Source organism: Dendrobium catenatum, unplaced genomic scaffold (assembly GCF_001605985.2).
Source record: "Dendrobium catenatum unplaced genomic scaffold, ASM160598v2 fragScaff_scaffold_1684, whole genome shotgun sequence".
In the NCBI taxonomy this organism is placed as follows: Eukaryota; Viridiplantae; Streptophyta; class Magnoliopsida; order Asparagales; family Orchidaceae; genus Dendrobium; species Dendrobium catenatum.
The window spans coordinates 595,332-616,652 of NW_021320146.1; the positions used below are offsets into that span (position 1 = coordinate 595,332).

The 21,321-nt window shown below is 35.9% G+C and overlaps 1 protein-coding gene across 1 annotated transcript; it reads left to right on the forward strand.

Annotated features, from left to right (window-relative positions):
* The first annotated feature begins 695 nt into the window (after positions 1-695).
* On the forward strand, positions 696-20,983 carry LOC110103133 (elongator complex protein 2). The gene is made up of 10 exons (XM_020831714.2): positions 696-932; positions 1,021-1,108; positions 6,465-6,550; positions 7,889-8,042; positions 11,823-11,983; positions 12,178-12,855; positions 14,363-14,678; positions 15,650-15,867; positions 18,888-19,065; positions 20,195-20,983. Exons 1-10 carry the CDS (start codon positions 780-782, stop codon positions 20,674-20,676), a joined length of 2,514 nt encoding a protein of 837 aa, XP_020687373.1. The 5' UTR covers positions 696-779; the 3' UTR covers positions 20,677-20,983.
* The last annotated feature ends 338 nt before the right edge of the window (positions 20,984-21,321 follow it).

Genomic DNA, 21,321 nt, shown 5'->3' on the forward strand with positions numbered 1-21,321 from the left:
AAAGAAGAAGAGGATGAAGGGGAAGAGACTCACGGTGATGAGGATCGAAGGGACGGTCGGCCGGGATTCGCAAGAGGAGAAGATTTTCGTCGTTGCAGCTGGATTCGGTCCCGATCGTGCAAGCGTAGAGCGAAGAAAGGAATTAGGGCTTCGGGTATCTTAAAGTATCGGATGGGCTTTGCCGGCGATTTTAACCGGTGCAATGGAATTCCAATTTCTGATGCAAAACATGGTTTTGCCAGCGGTTCTTAAAACCGGTGCAAAAAAGCGCTGCGATAGGGCTTGTTTTTTTTGATAGTGCGAGCAATAACTAACAATACCGAGCAATAACTAGCAATACCTGAACATAATAATACCATATTTCAATTTGGGTCAGGTCGTGGGGTCGCACGAAAAGAATAAGCACACTTGGCCACATGTTATTGACCTCCTACGTAGAAGTACTTCCGGTGTCGGGACCTAATTGTTGCACCGCGCCATAAGTTTTCGTTTACGGTAACCAGACGCAATAAAAACCACTAGAATCCATTCCAGTAACCACAGTGCAAGGGCAAGTTATTGGGTCAGGTGACCGAACGCAGAGATAGGTCAGGATATTAATAAATTATTATTGTAAAATTAGCACAAATAAAGCTAGCATGAGGGGGCAAATTTTATTGAATGTCCGAACTTATTTTCCACCTCCTCCGGTCAGCTGACCCAATAATTTGCCCAGTGCAAGGGTTTAACTCTAAGCGTCCCTCCTGCGCGCGTCTCCTCGCTCCCGCTGAGCGGCTGCGATGGAGCGTTCTTGCTTCGACGGCGTCAATGTGGAGGTGGAGAGGTTGTTCATTGGAGCCGGTTGTAACCGAGTCCTGAACAACGTATCTTGGGGCCCGTCCGGCCTGGTCGCCTTCGGTGCTCAGAACGCCGTTGGTGTCTTCTGCCCCAAGGTTTGATTTTTTTTAATATTCCCCTTCTTCTGATAACAACGCCATAGGTATTGAACTTTTTTTTTTTTTTCTCTTTTTTCTTCTGTAGAGTGCTCAAATTTTGACAACGCTTCCTGGCCACAAAGCTGTCGTCAATTGCACACAGTGGCTTCCATCTAGCAAAGATGCATACAAAGGTGCTTCTTTTCGTTTTTCTTCTTTGAAAATGAATTATTTTGGTTGATTCTAGGAATTTCATTTTATGATTGCTGGGGTAAATGCCTGAAATGGTTTCCTGTAAAAGATATGATTTTTGAGTTGGAAACCTGGGTTGCGTCTTGATTACACGCAATGCATGAGTTTAGTATTATAGTTCAGGCATTAATGGGGAATGCTTAATTTTTGATTTGCTGGGCATCGTAAGTAAGTTCATTGAATTATAGGGTGTGCTCTTCCTTGGGTAAAGGCTTCGCAGAAGTTTATTTTAGGTCCTTGCAGATGTTTTTGGCATCGTTTTGGGAAGTTTGTAAATGAATGACTAATCGTGTCTTCTCCCGCAAACTTTAATAAGCTTATCAACTTTACTTTTTTATGATTGCTTCCTTTGGTAATACGTCGGTTCTGTTTTACTTTTTCAAAATTCCATCATGCGTCAATCTATTTTATGTGGGAAATGTATAATAGAAAATCCTATCTTTTGTGTGCCCTCCTTCAAAGCTTCATCGCTTCTATCTCTTTGAGGTAGTAAAGACTTCATTTCTTGCAGCACAACATATAAGAACTAGCCTTAGATGTGGTTTGAACTACGTAATTGCCTTTTTAGAGGTGAATTGCTGCCTCTTTCAAACCTTTAACTTCATTTAAGGCAATTGCAATCCTGTGGGGATCCAAAAATCTTGAATTTGAAATTCACCTTCTGTAATGTTGTTATATATACTTCTGTTAATGCTTTCTTAAGGATGCAAAATACTAGTTCTCCCATGGAAGATGTTGGGAAAATGAACTGGTTGGATCTGCATTATCCTAAAAAAAATATTCAATACTTGAAAATTAATTAATGTTATTTTTTATTTACAACAAGAGGTAAAAATACTAGTAAAGGGGGAAAGGAACTAGCATTAGGTGGCATGCGATTTCAAGTTGAACTTGGAAACATTGATAGATAAGTCACATGCTGAATTTTAATTGGAGGGGCACCTGAAGCAACTTGTCTAGCCTTAGAATTTTATTTTAAAGAGATTTATGAGAGAATTGGGTGATTGGATAAAGTCTTATATAAGGTAGGCATTAAGATCCACATGAAAATAGATAATAGTCTTAACATCAAAAGTAAAACAAGAGTTGAGTTTGTAATTTATTAGAAGTGACCCTTATCTATTAGCTTAAGTCTTTGGGTTGTTTTGTTCATCTGATAGCATGTTGGATTTTTCTTTGGCCCTCAATATTCACCTTCCAAGCAAGCAATCTCAAAATTGATAGTTCAACTAGGATTAAGTCTGTATTGTTGTTTATGGCTTCCATGGGTCTTGATGGTTTTTGCTGTAATTGTGCAAGATTCAAGATGGGTGCCTCATTGACTCCACATGACTGAGTGAGCTTTTAGTGCATGACATTTAATGACGTTAAAAAGGTTATATTTGACGGGGAGTGATGGTTGTTGCGGATGACTCTCATGTGAGGGTAAAGTGTTAAGATACATGTACAAGTGGTGAATAGTTTGGCATCAATGGTGAAATAAGAATTGAGTTTTTATTATATTATGAGTGAAACTTACCCATTGTCTTATGTTGTTTGATCGATTGGTTCCCATCTAATAATATATAGGGATCTACTTGAGCCACTTATATTCCACCCTCCTAACGTTTGGATTAGTTGTGCGATTAATAGATGAAGATTAGGAATTTGAATGTGATAACTTTTTGAATTTGGTTTGAAAATGAGTTTGCATTAAAAAAAAGATGACAACATAGAGAAAATTTAGGAAAGGTAGTTATTCAAAATTTATTTTTGAAGTTTGAGTTTGAATTTCAAACTTTGAAATATAAAATTTGAATGGGGTATTTTAACAAGAAAATTGAGGAGGGCATAGAGATTTATTTATTTTGTGTGTTTAGGGGGAATGGAGTGGGAGTGGGGAGATTCAAGGTAGCAAAGCGAGGGGATTGTTTTAGGGAAGTATGGGGCTTAGAAATTGATAGTTTCAGAAATAGATTCCTTATTTAATTAATGAAAATTCAATAGGATGATGTAATTATTAGAGATGAGTGCCATATTGAGATAAATTTTTGTAAGATATCGAATAATAGGGTTTTGGATTTTGAAGTAAAGCGGAGAGGCCGATTGATGAGGACATCAGTAAGGGATTTCGACATGTGTATCATCGACGTAGTCGTGGATCGACGGCTACAATTCATAGTCTATATTTTTGATGTATTTTCTGTTTTATGTTTTATGTTGCATTTGAGTTTTCCCATTTTACCCCTGAGGAGTTGAGCCTATGTTGTAGCCTAAGGGCACTTTAGTCTTTTGTGTTTCTTTCATTTGGGCCTATTTATAGGAGGCCTCTTGCATTGTAATGGATGATGATTATTGAGTAAAATTTCGGCTTTTGCTTTATCTCAAGTTGTGAGCTCTTGAGTGGAGAGAACCCTAGGAGAGGGATATGTAATACCCGACAGCCACCGTTGGATTCCGAGCTCTCGGTTAGTCTTTTTATTTACCTACTAACTATTCCTCTTTCTCCTCCCTACCGCCAATCTTCCCCTTAGTTTTCCCCATACTTGAACCCCTCCCAAAACCATCCCGCCGGCCTCCCATAGCTCCCCTAGCCGCAGACCCCTTACCCCAAGCCCAAACCCGCAAGCTCCCCATTGGTTCTATTTTGAATTTCAAATTGAAAAAGGGGACTTCACTACCTTCCTAAAATTAGCTCAAGAAATTTAGGAAAGTTTCCAATTTGGATTTCAATCAAAATTTGAAATTCAAATACTTTCCTAATGCTTGGACTTAAATTAGGAAACTTGCCTATTGAATAAAATCTGAAATATATTTCAGATATGGCCCACCTAATTAAAACAAGATCTCCTCTCCCCTCTCTATATGGCCGACCCCCCTTAAACCTCTCTTCCTCTCTCCAATTAGCATTTAATTCCCCCCTTAATGCTCACAAAAACCGCCGGCTCCCCTTGCCTTGTTGGATAAAAATTGAAATTCAAATTAATCTCTTCCCCCCACCTTTGGAAATCTGAATTTAATTTCAGATTCCTAAATCCCACCCCTTCCCGCCTCTACCAAACCCTAGCCGCTCCCCTCCTCTTTCTCAAGCCGGCCCAACATCATCCCCTCCACCCGCCACCTCCTCTCCCTCTTCTCCCCACTTGTGCTCCCTCATCTCTCCCGGCAAGCATGCATGGCGGATCCGGAAATTGATCACGGTTTTGTGTTCAATTCTCAAGGGGAGATCGACGTCATCCAATCCCCTTTCTTTGACCTTGGATTTGGATTCGATCACACCGTCGAGGAATACGTCGACCATATTCTCTTCCATATAGAGGACATCGTCGACGAACAACGACCTACAGGAGAGTGGAAGATCACCGGACGCCCACCCGTTCCTCCAACTCCGACTCCTTCCCCGGCGACTAGCCCCCTCTGCATCACGTGTCTTCTAGTTCCATCCCTAAGTTTGCTTGCAACATTCTTCCGCTAAGCCAATCACTATCAAGAGTGTGAGTGAGGGATCCCAAGGTGAACGATCTAATTATTAAACTGTAGATTTTGTTAACTTGCCATTTGCTTTACTCATTTATTTGTAGTTGTTAATTTTGCAAGTATCCTAGTAATCTTAATTGTAATCGCTTGTCGTTACTTAGTCATTCTCATGGAATTTTCTAAGATCTAACTTGAATAAGCATCCGTTTATATTTAGCCAAGTAAAGTTCACATTTTACTAATTTTCTTATAAGCAATTCTTGTTTCATCATCATGGTTTCACATCATCGACTGTCAGGGACGAAGGGTTGTGAAGATACAAATTTAATAGGGAACAAGGAATTGACTATCTCAGTTTGATCTCTAACACTCTCAGAGTAGGGAAAGCATCTTGCAACCGAGAAAACCTAAGTTCTGGTCAACTAAAATCTTCATAGAAGAGAAATTGCACTCATTGATTTTATTTAATCATAAGAAAAATGATGCAAAAGATATTTATGAGAATAGCATTCTATGAGCATTGCCATAAAAATTCTTACATTTGTGTAAAAGAAAACATTAAGGATTAGATGTTGAATTTGAGTTTGATCTTAAAAAGAAATTTATATTTACTACTGGTATTTATTTTCTTCCGATATTTTTTGATCATTTATGAGGGCATAATTCTCCTCCTGGATATCTTTTCTTTTCAAACAAATTTGAAATCCTTGTTCGTTGTTCTTATGAGAAATTTGTTGTGGTTTTAAACTTTAAATAGTCGAATTAAGTTAATGAATACTTTTTTTTTTGCTTTTTTGCTTTATGTAAGTTTGGGGGTTACTTGAAAAACCATTGGTGACTGATCAATTATAATCCGAAGAGAGGAGATGTAGTGTTGACTGTTGAGTAGAAGTGAATAGCATGACATATATCGCTGGGGAGACTGCTTGATCTTTGTGTGATTGAGCTGAAAGTTTGGTTTCCTTGCTATTATTTTCCTTAATCTGTTGCTTTTGATGATTTCATTAATTTTGATTAATATTATTATTTTATGTGATTTTGTATAGATTTAATTGTTGGGCTGTAAAAAAATTCTTATTATCTAAGTTGAATGTGACATTAATGAGAATGTTAAGATAATATATGATTAAACTAGAAAGAATAAATTAATGAACGATCATGTTAAAGGAAAGGTTGAAGAAAATAAACTTTAGTGGTTTAGGCATATGCACTAAAGTGTTGAAATTGCGCTCCAATTGATGAGCTGATAAAATTAGTGTTAAATATTTATGAAGAAAAAGATGTAGACCTAAGATTACATAGAGGAAAATTGTTTAAAGTGATTTTTGAATAAGATATTAACACCTAAGACAACACTCAACGAAAACAATTGGAAAATGAGGATTCATAATAGTAATCCCAAAAAGATGGGATAAGGATAATGATGATGATTCTACTTATTATGAATATTGGAGAGCAGAAGGATCGGAGATGGAAATAATTTCAAAGGAATATAAAGGAAAAGGGGAATATCAAAGGGAACAGTAATATAGGTTAAATTTTTTTGCATTAACTAGTGTCGGTGATGTTTGTAGTAAAAAAAAAAAATTTAATGGAGGGTTTATAAATCTAATCCAAATTATTTGATATTAATCTGATGATAAAGATGATGACGTTCTGAGGATCATACTCTACTTTTGCAATGACTTGGTTGGGGATTTATTCCAGTGATGAGAAAGTGATGTTTACAAGTTGCTACATTGAATTTTTAATCAGTTGTTAATCAGTTGAAAAAAATATAATTTTCTCCTGAACTGGAAATATATTGGGTGGTACTAAGTTATTTTCTTGCTTTTTTGTCAGTTCAACATGCTGTAAAGCACTATCTCCTTTCTGGAAGTGCAGATGGAGTAATTATGCTCTGGGAATTCCATACCATAGAAAGAAAGGTACTTGGAATGTCATTTCTTATCTTGTACTGGCAGTTTCTTTGTTAGTAGGAAACGACTTCTCTTTTTCCTGTAGCCTTTTGCTTTGAGCACAGGAAGAGATTTTTGTAGAGAAAACTAATTGAACAGACTATTGTGATGAACTCTCTTATTTGTAATCTGTAATAAGATGCAATGAAATGTACAAACGTATTTTCCGTTGATCTGAGTCAACTTATGATTTGGCTTGAGCTTGGTTTAATAAATGGCCGAACATGATGAGGCAGGCAACTTATCAAGCGTAAACCAGTCCTAACTTGGCTTGTGTGCTCGTTAGTTGTCTTGTTCAAATATATTAATGTAGAATACATTTAAAAACATTATAATTAAAAGGTTTAATAGTCAAAGTTATAAACAAATAGAAAATATTAATTTGCCTCTTTCTTTCTCCTAATTTCTCATTTTCTCTTCCATTGTCTTATTCTTAATCTTGTTACACTAACTCTTCAAATCCACATTCATGATCTCTCTTTCATAAGAAGATGAGTTGACCCATGAACTGGCTTGAATTCATTGACTTGATCTTGGGCTCTATTGATTCATTAAACTCAAGCTCACATTGTGGGTGGCTCAAGACGGCTAACTCATATGCATCCCTTGCTTAGTTCTCTTTTTGTTGGAAGCAGCAGCTGTAGCAGTCAATTTGTAGTCTCGTGGTAATTTGGTGCATTTTTCAATCCTTGATTATATCAGCACAAAAAGCTTGTCTCATGAGTTTAAAATGATTTGTTTCTTGAGATAAGATTGCACAGGCTAGTTGGCTCTGATCACGGTAACTTTTGGATCCTACTTTTACTCTGTGTATTGCTTATCTCAATTGATTGCCTGCTACTGTTGATGCAAAGTTCATAAGTGTGAGGGGTGTGGGGTTCTCCTTAATGACTAGGACAATACAAGTCAATCTTAGTTTATATCAATATTTCTTCCTGTTGTCTCCCTCTCCCCCTCCCTCATCTCTCCCTCTGTCTTCCTTTCTCTTACAACACGTTGAAAATGCTTGCAATTATTAATGTTGTTCTGTAGGGTAAGTTGAGGCAACGCACGCTCCGTTTCGTGTCCTATTTAAATTAACTACTTTTATTGAAATCCTTTTTTCTTTTGAGTTTATGTTAAATATGCTGATGAAACTATTTCATGAATTTTGTTTTTCGGTCAAATGTTATCATAACAATTTGTGGTTTCTTAAATAATTTCCAAACTTGGATGTTGGATTTTATGAACTGATTTTTATGGTTAACAGAATATTCATCTTTTACGTCTGTTATAGATTTGTTCAATACTACACACTTAATTTTGCAGTGGAGACATGTCTTGCAAATTCCAGAAATACACAAGAGAAGTGTCACATGCTTTACAGGAATAATGTTGTCTGGAAATATTGGAATATTTGCGTCCACCTCTTCAGATGGGAGTATTGCTCTGTGGGAAATTGTCCTTCCAATAGGTATAAATGGTAAGTTAATCTGTTGCCAGAATTTATTCTTCTGCTTATGCCATTGTTCCTGTAGCAGCTTTTATGACAAGTTGATTGAGCTGAGAGAATGGACTCTTACTGCCACTAAAGGAGTTTCCCTTTCTGTGGGTAAATAAAGTTTCGCCATATTTGAGGAAGCCTATCAGACTGTTGCTATGTTTCCTCTCATCTTTGTCGATGCGACAATGTCTTTTAACTTGCAAGATCTATTCCTTTTGTAACTCTTCTTTCTCAGATAGCTTATATGAAGTTCTATTAATAGACATGGAAGTGATTAGAAGTGAAGTTATTTTAGCTATTAATCTTAAGGTATTAGTGTTTAAAGGCTTTTTGTTTGAATGCCTGCAGTTAAGAAAGCTGTACTCTCCATTGTCAACCAGGTTTTAAGGAAGAGCAAAAGATTTGAACAAGTAAATAAATATATAATCTGAAATTTATCAACAAAGATCGGTCCATGATATTCCTGCAGCTATTAAGAATTTAGATTAAAATAAAATTTGGCATGGTCAAGATATTGCTGGGCCTAATTCAAAGTGGCTTTTTAGTAGTAGTATAAATTTAGCTTTTGTGCTCTAGCCTAGGTTTAATTGTTAGGTTTTCTGTATTATAATCTGGAGGTCAATGGTTTGAATATGAGAAGTAGCTTCTTTTCCACATTATGGTAAAATTGCATCCTTCAACCTCTCCTTAACCTTAGTAGGAGCCTCATGCAGTGGGTAACACCTTCCTCCTTATCAGCATATACTATTTTTCTTTATTGTGATTATTTATAATTTATCATTCAAACATTGTTGTGTTATGCATATGGAGAGACTATTACCTAGAAAAGATAATATAGTGGAAGCAAACTTGGTTTGGGCATGTGTGGTGATGTGCAAAATTTTTATCAATATGTATGTAAATACAATAAAGGTGAAATTAGTGGGATAGAAAAAGTTGGATAATAGATATTATGGCTAGAAGTTGTAGAAAGACAGATTTTGTGTTTCATTCAGTGGGAGAGCGTATTATTTTTAATAAGGGAATAAATATAATGGACATAAACAATCAATTAAATATAGTTCGTTAACCATAAGTAGTAGACTTTTCGAAAATGTTAATGCTAATGCTAACACTCCTCAAGGAGGAGCATATTTATCAATTAGCTCCAACTTATTACATAGCTTTGAAACTAATATACATAGTTTTGGTAAATATATATACCAATTATTCGGAAATGGAAACATCATGAGTAAGGATCTTCTTTGACAGTACTACGTTTTAAATGAAGTAAAAATTAACCTCAATATGTTTGGTTATTTTGTGAAACATTGAATTACTTGCACTATAGATGACAGTACCATTATCATAGATGAAAATCATGGGTTGTGCAGTTGAAAGACAAAATTCTCTTAGGAGGGTCTTAACCCAAATCATTTCATATGTAGAGTATGTCATGACTCTGTATTCTACCTTAGCTCTTAATCTAACCACACTATTTATTTCTTTCTCCTCCATATGACCCATTTATCTCAAACAAATATGCATCACCCATATCTAAAATTTCTATCGACTGATCTAACACAATCATCATTAGAAAAATCTTTCACATTAAATTGTTTATTCTTAGTGTATAGCAGTACTTCCCCCGTGCCTTTAATATACTTGAGGATATGTAGTATAAAATCTTAATGTTTCTATTTGAGAGTTTTCATGTGTTACCTCACAACCCCTACAACAAAGGAGATATCTAGTATGATTATATTAAGATAAATTTACCAACTAACATGCAATACTTTATTGCAATCATAAAGGCCAGTTTCCTAAAAAAGGTCAATTATATGTTTACTTTCAAACTCCCTCGTTAATGCAAGCAAACTCTATTCCAAGTGTGGACTCTGAAAACTTGTATCCTAGCCTCTATTGGGAGAGTTTATGAGGTTCTAGGTCAAATTTTTGAAAGTCAAATTAAGTTGAAGATAAAATAGTACTAAGAGATTGCAACCTCATTTTGTGAGGATTTTATGATTTGGTTTTAGATTCCCCATAAGAACAAACCGCTATGGTAAAATATCACTCACAGTAGCGAGAGAATTTTTAATTAAGGCTAATCGTTAGAAGCTGATTTCTTAGCGCATAATAGTGACAAATTGATTTAGGATTGAGAATTTTACCGCCTTAAACTTAAGTGGTTTTTTTTGTTGGGGTTGGTAGTGGTGGTGATAAACCCAATTAAAATCTCATGGTTTTGTCCTCTCGGGTTGTCATGATCCTTAGTCCACTTAATTAGAGGAGGCAGTCAACTTAACCTGATCAAAAGATTCTTGTTGGTCGCTATGAGTCGCTTCATCAAATGGAATCTTATAGACTTAAGGTGAATGCTTATCTAAGGGGACAAATTCAAGTCAATCTTAGGTAATAGGGTACAATGTGCTTTTATTGAACAAACTCTATGATTCATTACTCAATGGCGTTTTAGCCTTTTACATATTGTCAAGCTTTGAGCCTCAATGGTTATCTCAGTTAAGCTTAAACCCATCATGATTAGTCTGCTAGGGCTTTTATAGGGTTGGGCTCAACAATCATGGGTCAGATAGTTCCACTTGACAGTATTTTAGGCATTTGATATTGAAGGAAAGAAGGCCTCAATAAGGCTTTTAGCATTATGGTGCAGTAAATGTCAAGGAAAAGCGATAGACCAAAATTTGGAAGTTGTGCAGAAAGACTTGCATGAACTAGAATCAACATTTTATGTAGCACTCAACAAAAACATGGAAAATAAGATTTTTAATTCTAACCCCAAATAAATTGGATAAAACTAATTATGATGATGATGGCGATGATGAGCATATTGAACATGATTCATGAATTTGCATTACGAGTCACTTGTAATGACTTCACATGTAGGTACTATGTAATTGATTTAGAAGATGCATTGATAAGGCATGTAGATAAAATTTAAATTATGGAAAATAAAGAAAAAGTTATGAGCCTAAAATTATGCAAAAATATTTGTATAAACTAGGGTTAACAGTTAACACTTTATGTAACCCATTATAAAAAAGAATGGAGTCACAAAACTGATGGCAAATTGTTGGGAAAAGGCTGATGATGATGATTATATTGAACATAAGCATGCACCACATGTTAGATCTAAAGACTAAACAGTCAGGCGGTAATTGGCTCATTGATTACTCATTCTTCTGTGGAAATTCTTGTAAAATTCCATGCTTGGAATCTCTCATTCTCTGTGGGTTTAAAATCGTTAGTTGCATTTTCCTTGACAAAAAGCTGCCAGACAATGCAGAAAATTTAGTTTAACAATTGGAGAATGAAGTCCAGTTGTTTATTCAATGATTCTATATGAAATTAAGGGAAAGGAATAGGATTCCTAAAGCCAACCACAATTAATGGGTGTCAAGAAGCAAAACTGAGGGATGAAATATTATGCGGCTTAAAGTTGCGTTGAAGACCTGCATAAATCGAAGTAATATTTCAGCAAAATTGAATGGAAAGTAGGATTCATAAAGCTGGCTTCAAATAATTGAGAAAAGGCTTGTGATGATAAAGGATCGCATTGAGCATAAAATTTGCTTCTAATTCACTTGTGATGCCTTAAAACATGTTGGCAGTGTTAGTGATTGTTCTTTATTTCTTTGGAGAAAATTCTTGTAAATATTTTTACTGTAATACCAGGTCATTGTTTATTATTACTCATTATAATTCTGTCTCTTTTTCATATAGCTACATATATGTTAAATATTTTTCATTTTATAACAGATGAATGCAAAATTTCATGCTTGCAATCCCTCTCAGTGGGCTTAAAACCAGTGGTTGCATTGTCCTTGGCAAAACTCCCAGATGATGAAGAAAATATAGTTTTAGCAACTGGTGGCTTAGACAACAAGATCCATCTTTATTGTGGTGGTCATAAGGGAAAGGCCTGTGAAGTGTTATTCTTGCCTTAGGCTTTGTTTGAGACGACTTTTTTATTGCTTCTTTAAACATAGTTTTAGTTAAAAATTTTTAATTTTTGTACTAAAATTCCATTTTAAGAAGCAATAAAAAAGCCGTCGCAAACGAAGCCTTAATAATCCTCATTTTCACTCTTCTAATATTGAATTGGTGTATGCAGTTTGTGCATTCTTGCGAGCTGAAAGCCCACATGGACTGGATTAGAAGTTTAGATTTTTCATTACCAATTTGTTTGGATGGTGGGAAGAAGAGCTTATTGCTTGTGAGTTCATCTCAGGACAAAACAATACGAATATGGAAGCTTTCCTTGCGTGGTTCTTCATCTTATTCTGAGGTGCCATATCGCAAGGAAGATATAGGTTTGACCTCTTTTATTGAAGGACCTCTATTTTTGGCAGGGAATATGTCCTATCAGGTGTCACTAGAATCACTTCTTGTGGGACATGAAGACTGGGTATATTCAGTTATGTGGCAGCCTCCTTTATCTGCAACTTCAAATGGGGTTGAGTGCTACCAACCTTTGAGTATCTTGTCTGCATCTATGGACAAGACAATGATGATCTGGAAACCTGAGAAAATCACTGGTATTTGGGTTAATATAGTGACTGTTGGTGAATTGAGTCACTCAGCGTTGGGGTTTTATGGTGGGCACTGGGCACCAGATGGTGAATCAATTCTTGCTCATGGATATGGTGGATCATTTTATTTGTGGAAAAATGTTGGTTTAGATTGTGAAAATTGGAAGCCACATAAAGTTCCTTCGGGTCATTTTGCCGCTGTGTGCGACATCGCCTGGTCCAAATCTGGTGAATATGTACTCTCAGTTAGTAATGACCAGGTAAATGTTCTTATTGATACGATTCAAATATGTTGAAGTTGTTAACAGTTTCCTTTTATTGCCTTACTCTTTCTTGTATCTCGTCTCTAGCATAATTCTTTCTCCAGTTCTATCAAAGATGCAAAGACAAATTACGTGCATTTGATGGTCTAGTTTAATCATTGTTTTCTTTATTACTGCGGTAAAATTTCTGTTTGGGGAAGCTAAAGTTTTCGATAAGCAAAATAAACAGCCTTATGCCTACACTGTTTTGGTTTATACAACATATGATTTTTCTTGGTTTATATGGTAATCTTCATTATAATTTGTTTTGTTCAAAAGGGAGATTTCTTTTACGGTAATTTCCTTTCTGAAGTATTCTCTCATTACCTCCCATCTCATCGCTGGCTAACCTTTATGCATCTGTAACTAACAGAGCCCTACACAGGGTCCTGGTCGAGTACCCATTGGGTACCCATGCTCTGTGCGAGCTGGCTTTGCCCACCCACCCCCACTCATAATATTTTTCAAGATGAAGTACCCACCCATACCCATGCATTGCTTGACCTTAGACGTAAAAGAAATCCTGTAAAGAATTGAAAGGTAGAAGGCAATAACATAATAAATGTATTTTCATATTTCCCAAATGCCTGTAATACAAAATAAATGGTTTTTATATAATGATGTAGGGGACAAGTTGTTAAAGTGCAGCAAAATATGTTATATGAAGCTTGCGGTGCATTGGACTAACGTGTTAATAAGCCGCATAAGTCATCATTCTATCGGTAGAACAATTATGCCATCATCATCATCTTCATCGACAACTAAGTTAAGGCCATGGCCGTACTTGATCATGTATGCCTTCAAGTTCTCCTTGGCCTCGTCAATCTGATCAACATTGATGCCCAACCCATGCAAATGCATCTTCATGATCAGGTCGAGCATCATCGTAATGACATGGATGGGATGGAGCATGAACTTCTCCTCGAAGATGGGCTGGATGATCTCCTTGAGGGTTTATCCACCATATTGAATACCCACCCATACCCACCCATAAGTCTATGAGCATACCCATACCCATTGGGTATGGGTGGGTAGTTGGGTGGGTTTGGGTATGGGTGCCCAATGCAGGGCTCTGGTAACTAACAGTATTTTATGGCATTTTTTGATCATAACCTATCATTTGGGATTTAGAATCATTTATTTGATATGTCTTGATAGTTAATGTATAATTTTGTTTTCATTGAAAACTCAAGCTTACAGTAATTATAATATTTTAATCTGTATTTGATGTAAAACAATCAGATTGGAGATGTCTTCTCTTATAACGTAAATTGGACATCCAAAGCTAGTTATATCAAATCTTTCTGTGCAAGCTGATTGAAAAAAATTCACCTAACCTTTAACGAGATTTACTATGCATGCTATGTCTCATGCTTTTTCTGATTGTGATAATGGATTTATTGGTTGCTTTTCTTATAGCTTATTTGAGAGTTTGTTTAACTAAGTTCTTAGTCTTTTGTTACAGACAACTCGAGTTTTTTCAACATGGAGAGATGAACTAAGCCTTGGGACTAGGGTTCCTTGGCATGAAATAGCACGGCCACAAGTTCATGGGCATGACATCAATTGTGTGACCATTATAAAGGGGGCTGGGAACCACAAATTTGTTAGTGGAGCCGAAGAAAAAGTTGCAAGAGTATTTGAAGCTCCTCTATCATTTTTGAAGACTCTTAACCATGCTGTTTTCCAAAAATCCAGCTTCGAGAATCCACAAGATGTGAAGATCCTAGGTGCAAATATGTCTGCTCTTGGGCTTTCACAGAAACCTATATATGCGCAAGGTAGGCTCAAATGACCTTTAAAAACTGATCTCAATCCAGAATTGCCACTTGCAACACAATAATAAATAAGAAAAAAATTATATCAGAATCAACTAGCAACATTTCTATCCTACATATTAATGTCATTTAAGTAGACATCCAATTTTTGAGCAAGCCTGTAGTCCACTTGAGTGGAAGCTATTTTATTCCTTTCAATCCTTCTTTTCTGATTACCGAAGTCTCCAATCTTCCAAATTATAAATCAAGGTTGTTTATCTTCATCTAGTAGGCATCTGATGACCAAAATTGTTGAGATCCATTGTAATTCAGCCAATTAAGGTTTGTCAGAATATTCATCAATAAATGGTTCAGATTGTGACTTATCAAATTTCTTAATTTTTATCTCACTAGAAACTTAAATCTAATGAATTTTAGGCGTGCTCAATTTATTTGGATTAAAATTAATTTTCATTATTTTCAAACATGCGGCAAATCAACCAATCTTCTTGGCTGTATTACTTGCATGCCACTTGTCTTCTTCCTATTCTCGAGACCTTACCAAACCATCAAAAAATGTAATTGTTGATCAAGTTCTATGACGCCAGAGCTGAGTTATGCGTGGGCTGTCAGTTCTTGGGTTATGGGTGGGCTGCCAGTTCCTGCAGCTCGCATTTCCTTTTCCGTCACTGTGTCGTCGCCTCTGCTGACGTCAATCCATGGTTTTGTTTCTTATTGGGGAGTCTTTATTGTAAAAATCCAATGAAGGAGAAAGTAGAGCTTCTAGTCACATCGATCTAACTCAAGTCATTTCCGGCCAAGGAGTAGAGCTTTTCTTATCCATGCTTATATACATCAACACACACAAAAGCATTAAAATATTCTCTCTTGATTTTTATGTCATTATACACTTTTATTTCAAGTGTATGTTTTTCATTTGCTTCTGTTCTGTGATTAATTAGGCTGGTACTTATTGTAAGTATCATTGAATGCAGCTGTAAGTGAGGCCTCCAACAGGGTGAAGGAGGAGGTCCTAGATTCTTTGGAAACAATTCCAGATGCCATGCCAGTTGTCTTGAAAGAACCTCCTGTTGAAGAACAACTAGCCTGGCACACACTTTGGCCCGAATCTCACAAACTTTATGGCCATGGTAATGAGCTATTCTCACTTTGCTGTGACCATGAGGGGAAGCTTGTTGCTTCATCATGCAAGGTAAAAGATTCATATTATTCAGTGTCATACATATTTGAATAACTTTTCCGTAGTAAATACTAATCTCATCTCACCTATGTTGCACCGATAAGCCTATTTATGAAGGCGTGTTGTATCCGATACACCTATACACGGATACGCCTCCAATACGGCACCGATATGTGTCGGATACGGCTTTGCCGTATCCAATTAAAATACTATTTAATTTCAAAAGGACACGCATATCCATATTGTGTCGTATCCGTGTCGCCGTATCCGTATCGGTGCAACATAGCTTCTCACCTGCTTGTTATTTAGGCTCTATAACATCTTATGATGAAATGATGAGCTGTTGTTCCATTGGAAATCCCTTGCACGCCGAGTAAAAAAAATTGAATGATCACCTTCATGAAGGTTACTTTTATGATTTTAACATTCAGTGCTACGTTATGATGGGCTTTAAATAATTTTGGGGGAACTAATCGGCCATACATGAAATATGGTGCATGATGAAAATTTCTCAAGATTTGTCCAAATTTGAGTGGAGGATATTAAAATGTCCTGTATAAATATTGAACTAGGAACTAGATTTATTTTCTGCTTTAAGTGAATTGAATGGTGAATTTCGTATTTAATTTACGAAATTGAATTAAGTCGTGTTAGCGTTTTTTGATAGAAAAAAAATAAAAGGTTTCCCAAGTTTTTGAAACAAAGGCCTTTGGTCTCATGAAACAAAGGCCTTTGGTTTTTCATGAGAGATGATGTAATACCATTAAGGTTCTAGAGTTATTAATGTAAATAGGATAAGATACACAATAAAAATATATAAAAAATCACTTAGTTTATCAACTAGTAACTTTAACAAAAATGGCTTTTTTTTAATTAAAAATAGCACACATCATTCATTGCAAATGATAATTTTTTAATTATCAAGATCTGAAATTGTGAAAAAAAAAAAAGTAATGAGTGAATACAAATTTTTTTGCAACAATCAAGTTTTACATTATGAAAAGGAATCTGGCAGGTATCTCACACACAACCTAGCGACTAAATAAATTAAAACAAGTATAAGAAAATAAATCACCCAAAGGAAGAATCATGATTTATGCTAATACAAGGAGGCTCGCCTCTAAAAGTAGTCATAAACACCCATGAACACTCAAATAATATATATTCAATCAGCACACAAGACTCGAAGAAAGTTAGAATTTTTATTGCAGTCCTCAACATTCGATGATTTTTTACTTATCTCAAGGGTCTTAATTACCTAAAGAACTAAAAATAAGAATATTCATAGAATCTGCTTAGATCTAGTTTAATATAACATATTTCAATGCATCTTTTCACAGCACCAATGGGGAACTACCAAAGCCAAAATTTGAAGTCAGAGAGGCGATAACATTGGGATTGGTAGAATAAAAAGAGGGGCAAGTAAAGGTGTTCATAGCGAGATCAATGGAATGGGAGCCTGTGGAGGTGATGGAACCAAGAATAGCGTGAACAAAGAAGCTGCAATCATGGGCAAAATTGTAAACTACAATATTAGAAAGTGTTAGGAAATACAAACCATGCCACAATGAAAAAAGAAGGTATAAAAATAGGGATGTTGCTTTCCATACCCAAGTTTCCAAAAGCACAAGTCACAAGGACCTCGACATAAAAATGCTTTCTTTAAATTCTATGGAAAATTCACTTTGAGCTCTTTTCCTAATTAAGGTTTAATCAAAATAAAATTATAACTTTAGGGTATATTCATATATTGAGCTCGAACTCAGCCCATTGAATTAAAAGCAAATGCATGCTAGACTATGAGGTTGAGTTCCCCAAATTTGAAAACCCTCGTGATAGTAGCTCGCTTACATTGATAGGAATCAATACGAGAAGCGAGGAAGTTGCGAATTACTTAAATTGCTAACATTGGTGGAGCGATTAAGTTGTGTTGGGAACGCACTACTACAAAAGGTATTGATGGTGGCGATCAAGTCGTGAAGGGAGCTCATTGAGAAAATTACAATGTTAAGGAAGTCGCGATGGGAGTTTGCTAGAGAAGGCTTCAATGGGATCAGCGGGTTTAGAGAAAAAAAAATCATGACACAAGCTCATCAGGAAAGCCTTCGATGAGATTTGTTCCATTTGGAGATCATTGATATACAAGCTCACTTCAAAAGGCTTATGTGGGATTACTGGCGTATGGAAAATAAGAGTAGTTTGTGTGACTTAATGGCTTTTAATTTAATTTAGCTAAATACCCGAACTTGAACAACAAGAAACAAGATTCATTATTGTAATCGTGCTGGCTCACAAGCCAACGAGTTGAGTCTTGTCAAGCTCGAACTCAATCTCGTATTATTTACGAGCTATAATCTAAACTCAAGCTCAAGCTTGATCTCACGGTTTAATGAGCTCGACTCGCTAGCTCATTAGCAAGTAGAGGTCGAGCCAACTGGGCTCATTTATACCCCTAGCCTCATGTGATTCTAGACTTGGTGAAGATGATATAGATGCCTCCCCTCTGCTGGATGATTTCAAAAATGCTTAAAGACTTGGAAGCTAATTGTTGATGCTCTAAGAAAGCTATGAAGTCACATATTATGTAATTTATTGTTCTTTTGCAAAGGGGGCTACCTTAAGATGCTTCCTTTTCTGATACTCACCTGTATAAACTTCAGGTGCAAAAGTAGAGCGCCTTCATCAGGTAGTAACTCCTGACCCTGAAGGACTCAAATATCTTGTTTTCTTCCCCTTTTTTTTTTGGTGATGTATTGTATACCGACTTTTCATCGAAGTATCACAATGGAGATATGTTGCTTAAATTTTTTAAAATATAAGCATGATGTTCATGAAGCTCCTGTGAACTGTGGGGTTGTTGTAAACAAAAATGGTGGCAGCAACCTTTTTCTTATTAATTACTTTTAAGATTCTACGCCTGCATGGATATTTTCAAATAAATGGTTAAATATCTTCATAATTATGCCAAATGCGGTTTGTATTTGCTGAAACTTTAATCTATTATTAATAGTTTCAATTATTCCCTCCTGCAGGCACAGTCAGTAGCAGTTGCAGAAATATGGTTATGGGAAGTTGGATCATGGAAGGCAGTTGGCCGTCTACAGTCTCATAGTCTGACAGTAACGAAAATTGAATTTTCCCATGATGATTCTTTCCTCTTGGCTGTTTCAAGGGATCGGCAGTTCTCTGTATTTGCAATCGAGAAATCTGGTACATATTCTCATTTCCATCATTAATCAGGAAGAAAATGGCTTTCTTTCCATCTTCCTCTATTTCCTTGTTATCTTATAGCACTGTAATGCCTGGCTCAAACAGAATCTTGGAACATCTACTCATTTCCTCCTTGCTTGGTTGGTGCATGTGTAATGAATATTTTAATCATGGTTTTGAAAGTAGAATAGAACATGATAGAATTATTTTGACAATGATAATTCAAAGAATTACTTCATCTCTCAAAACAAAATGTCTCAATATTTCAAAACAACAAAAAGATAATCCACACATTTATTAAGATTTTGTGCAAGTTTCTGATGGGAAACACTTGTAGATCTCAAGTATTTCCTATCAATCTTTGGGAAATAGCAAAATTCTCCACACAAAATCACGAAAACAGTAGATAATTTGTATTGTTTGATGAAATAGAAACGGAAAATACCAAGATACAATTGATTCTCTATTCGAGAGGAGGATCTATCTCTCCCAAATCTCTAGACGCTGCTGGAGCCTAAAGAAAACTATGAGATCTCAAATTTCAGCCAAATTCAAGATGCCCTAACCCTAGGAAAACAAACTATTTAATGCATACAAATCAAAAGGAAATCCCTAAACAGTCCCTACATTCAAATTTCCCTCCTAACTCCCTAAAAAATCCTTCCTAAACGGCTCACGCACTCCCGGGTGTGCATTTGGCGCGTATAGGAGGCGGACATTTCCGTCTTTGTTCGCGTAAGCCGGTCCCGTTGGACCGGCTGATTGGACCAGTCTAACTGTTTCACAAACCAATTTGGATGCAAGGTCATTCAATCTTAAATTCTAATATGCTTATTCACGCAGATTACAATTCTTATTTTGGATAGTTGATTCGTACTATATACAATCACAAACAATCCAGTGCCTTCTTTTTGTTTGGTTGCAAATTGTTTTTGCTATAATCCGAACTTTATTAACTAGGCATCTCTGTTCTAAACAATCATAATTTTTAGTAATCGAACAAGAGCACAATCTGCACTATTCGAGGTGATCAGTCACATGGTAATACCTGATCCCCTTTTTTCAGATTATTATTACTTTTCATGAAATACTCGTTGAAATCACTTAGCTTTGAAATTTCTTGCTATAGGAGATGAAATAAGCCATCGACTGATTACAAAACAAGAAGCACACAAAAGAATAATATGGGCTTGTTCATGGAACCCTTTCTGCCACCAATTTGCAACTGGGTCAAGGGACAAAACTGTCAAGATCTGGGGAGTTAACAACTCTACCTCTTCTTCTGTCAAGCAGATTACAAGCTTGCCAAACTTCAAGGAAAGTGTTACAGTCTTATCTTGGCTTGGTCGAGATCGGTCCTCAAATACTGGAATCCTTGCTGTCGGCATGGACGATGGTCTGATCGAGCTCTGGAATGTTTCTGGTGGGGTAAATCCATGGCTACCATTCAATACTGTTGTCGCATTGCGGTTCGATCCTTACCTATGCCACGTATCGACGGTCCACCGTTTGGCTTGGAGTTCTGATGATGCTGGGGATTCAAAAACCATGCAGCTTGCTTCTTGTGGTGGAGATCACTGTGTTAGGGTGTTTGAAGTAAGATTAAACTAATAAACAAGAGATTTCTTGGCTGGAGAAAGTAAGGCTTCGTTTGGGACTGATGTCTTACTGCTTCTCAAAATTTTTTTTATTAAAAAGCTATTTTAAGAATCATTAAGAAAGCTGTTTCAAAAAAAAGCTTTAAGTTTTTCTGTAGCTTTTGTGCTATTTTCATATCTTTGTAGTAGTAGAGCATGGTGTACTGTTTTGTATAGATTATTTGAGATTTAGTTTATATTTTTGTTACTGTTGTTGTAATATATACCCATAAGTTTATTGATTTATATGAAAGAGTTATGCCTAAGATTCTTTAAGGCTCCTACTTCTTTATGCCTGCATTGTAGCATCTACATCTGATCTTTTTGCAAGGGAAAAAATTAGTTCAGAATATTTTGATTAATTTTTTATTATGATAATTTTTTTTAAGTATAGAATACAAATTTTAATTGATTATTCATGTATTATATTTATTGTAAATTATGATTTCATTTGAGATGGCTTTCTTACCGCCTCTTAAAATAAGTTTTTAATAAAAAATTAAAATTTTGATCACTATTCACAATTTGTCTATATAAATCATAATTATACGAATCAGTGATTAAGGTTCTTAATTATGACCGTTTAAAAACAAAGCAAAATCAGACCCGACTGAAGCAT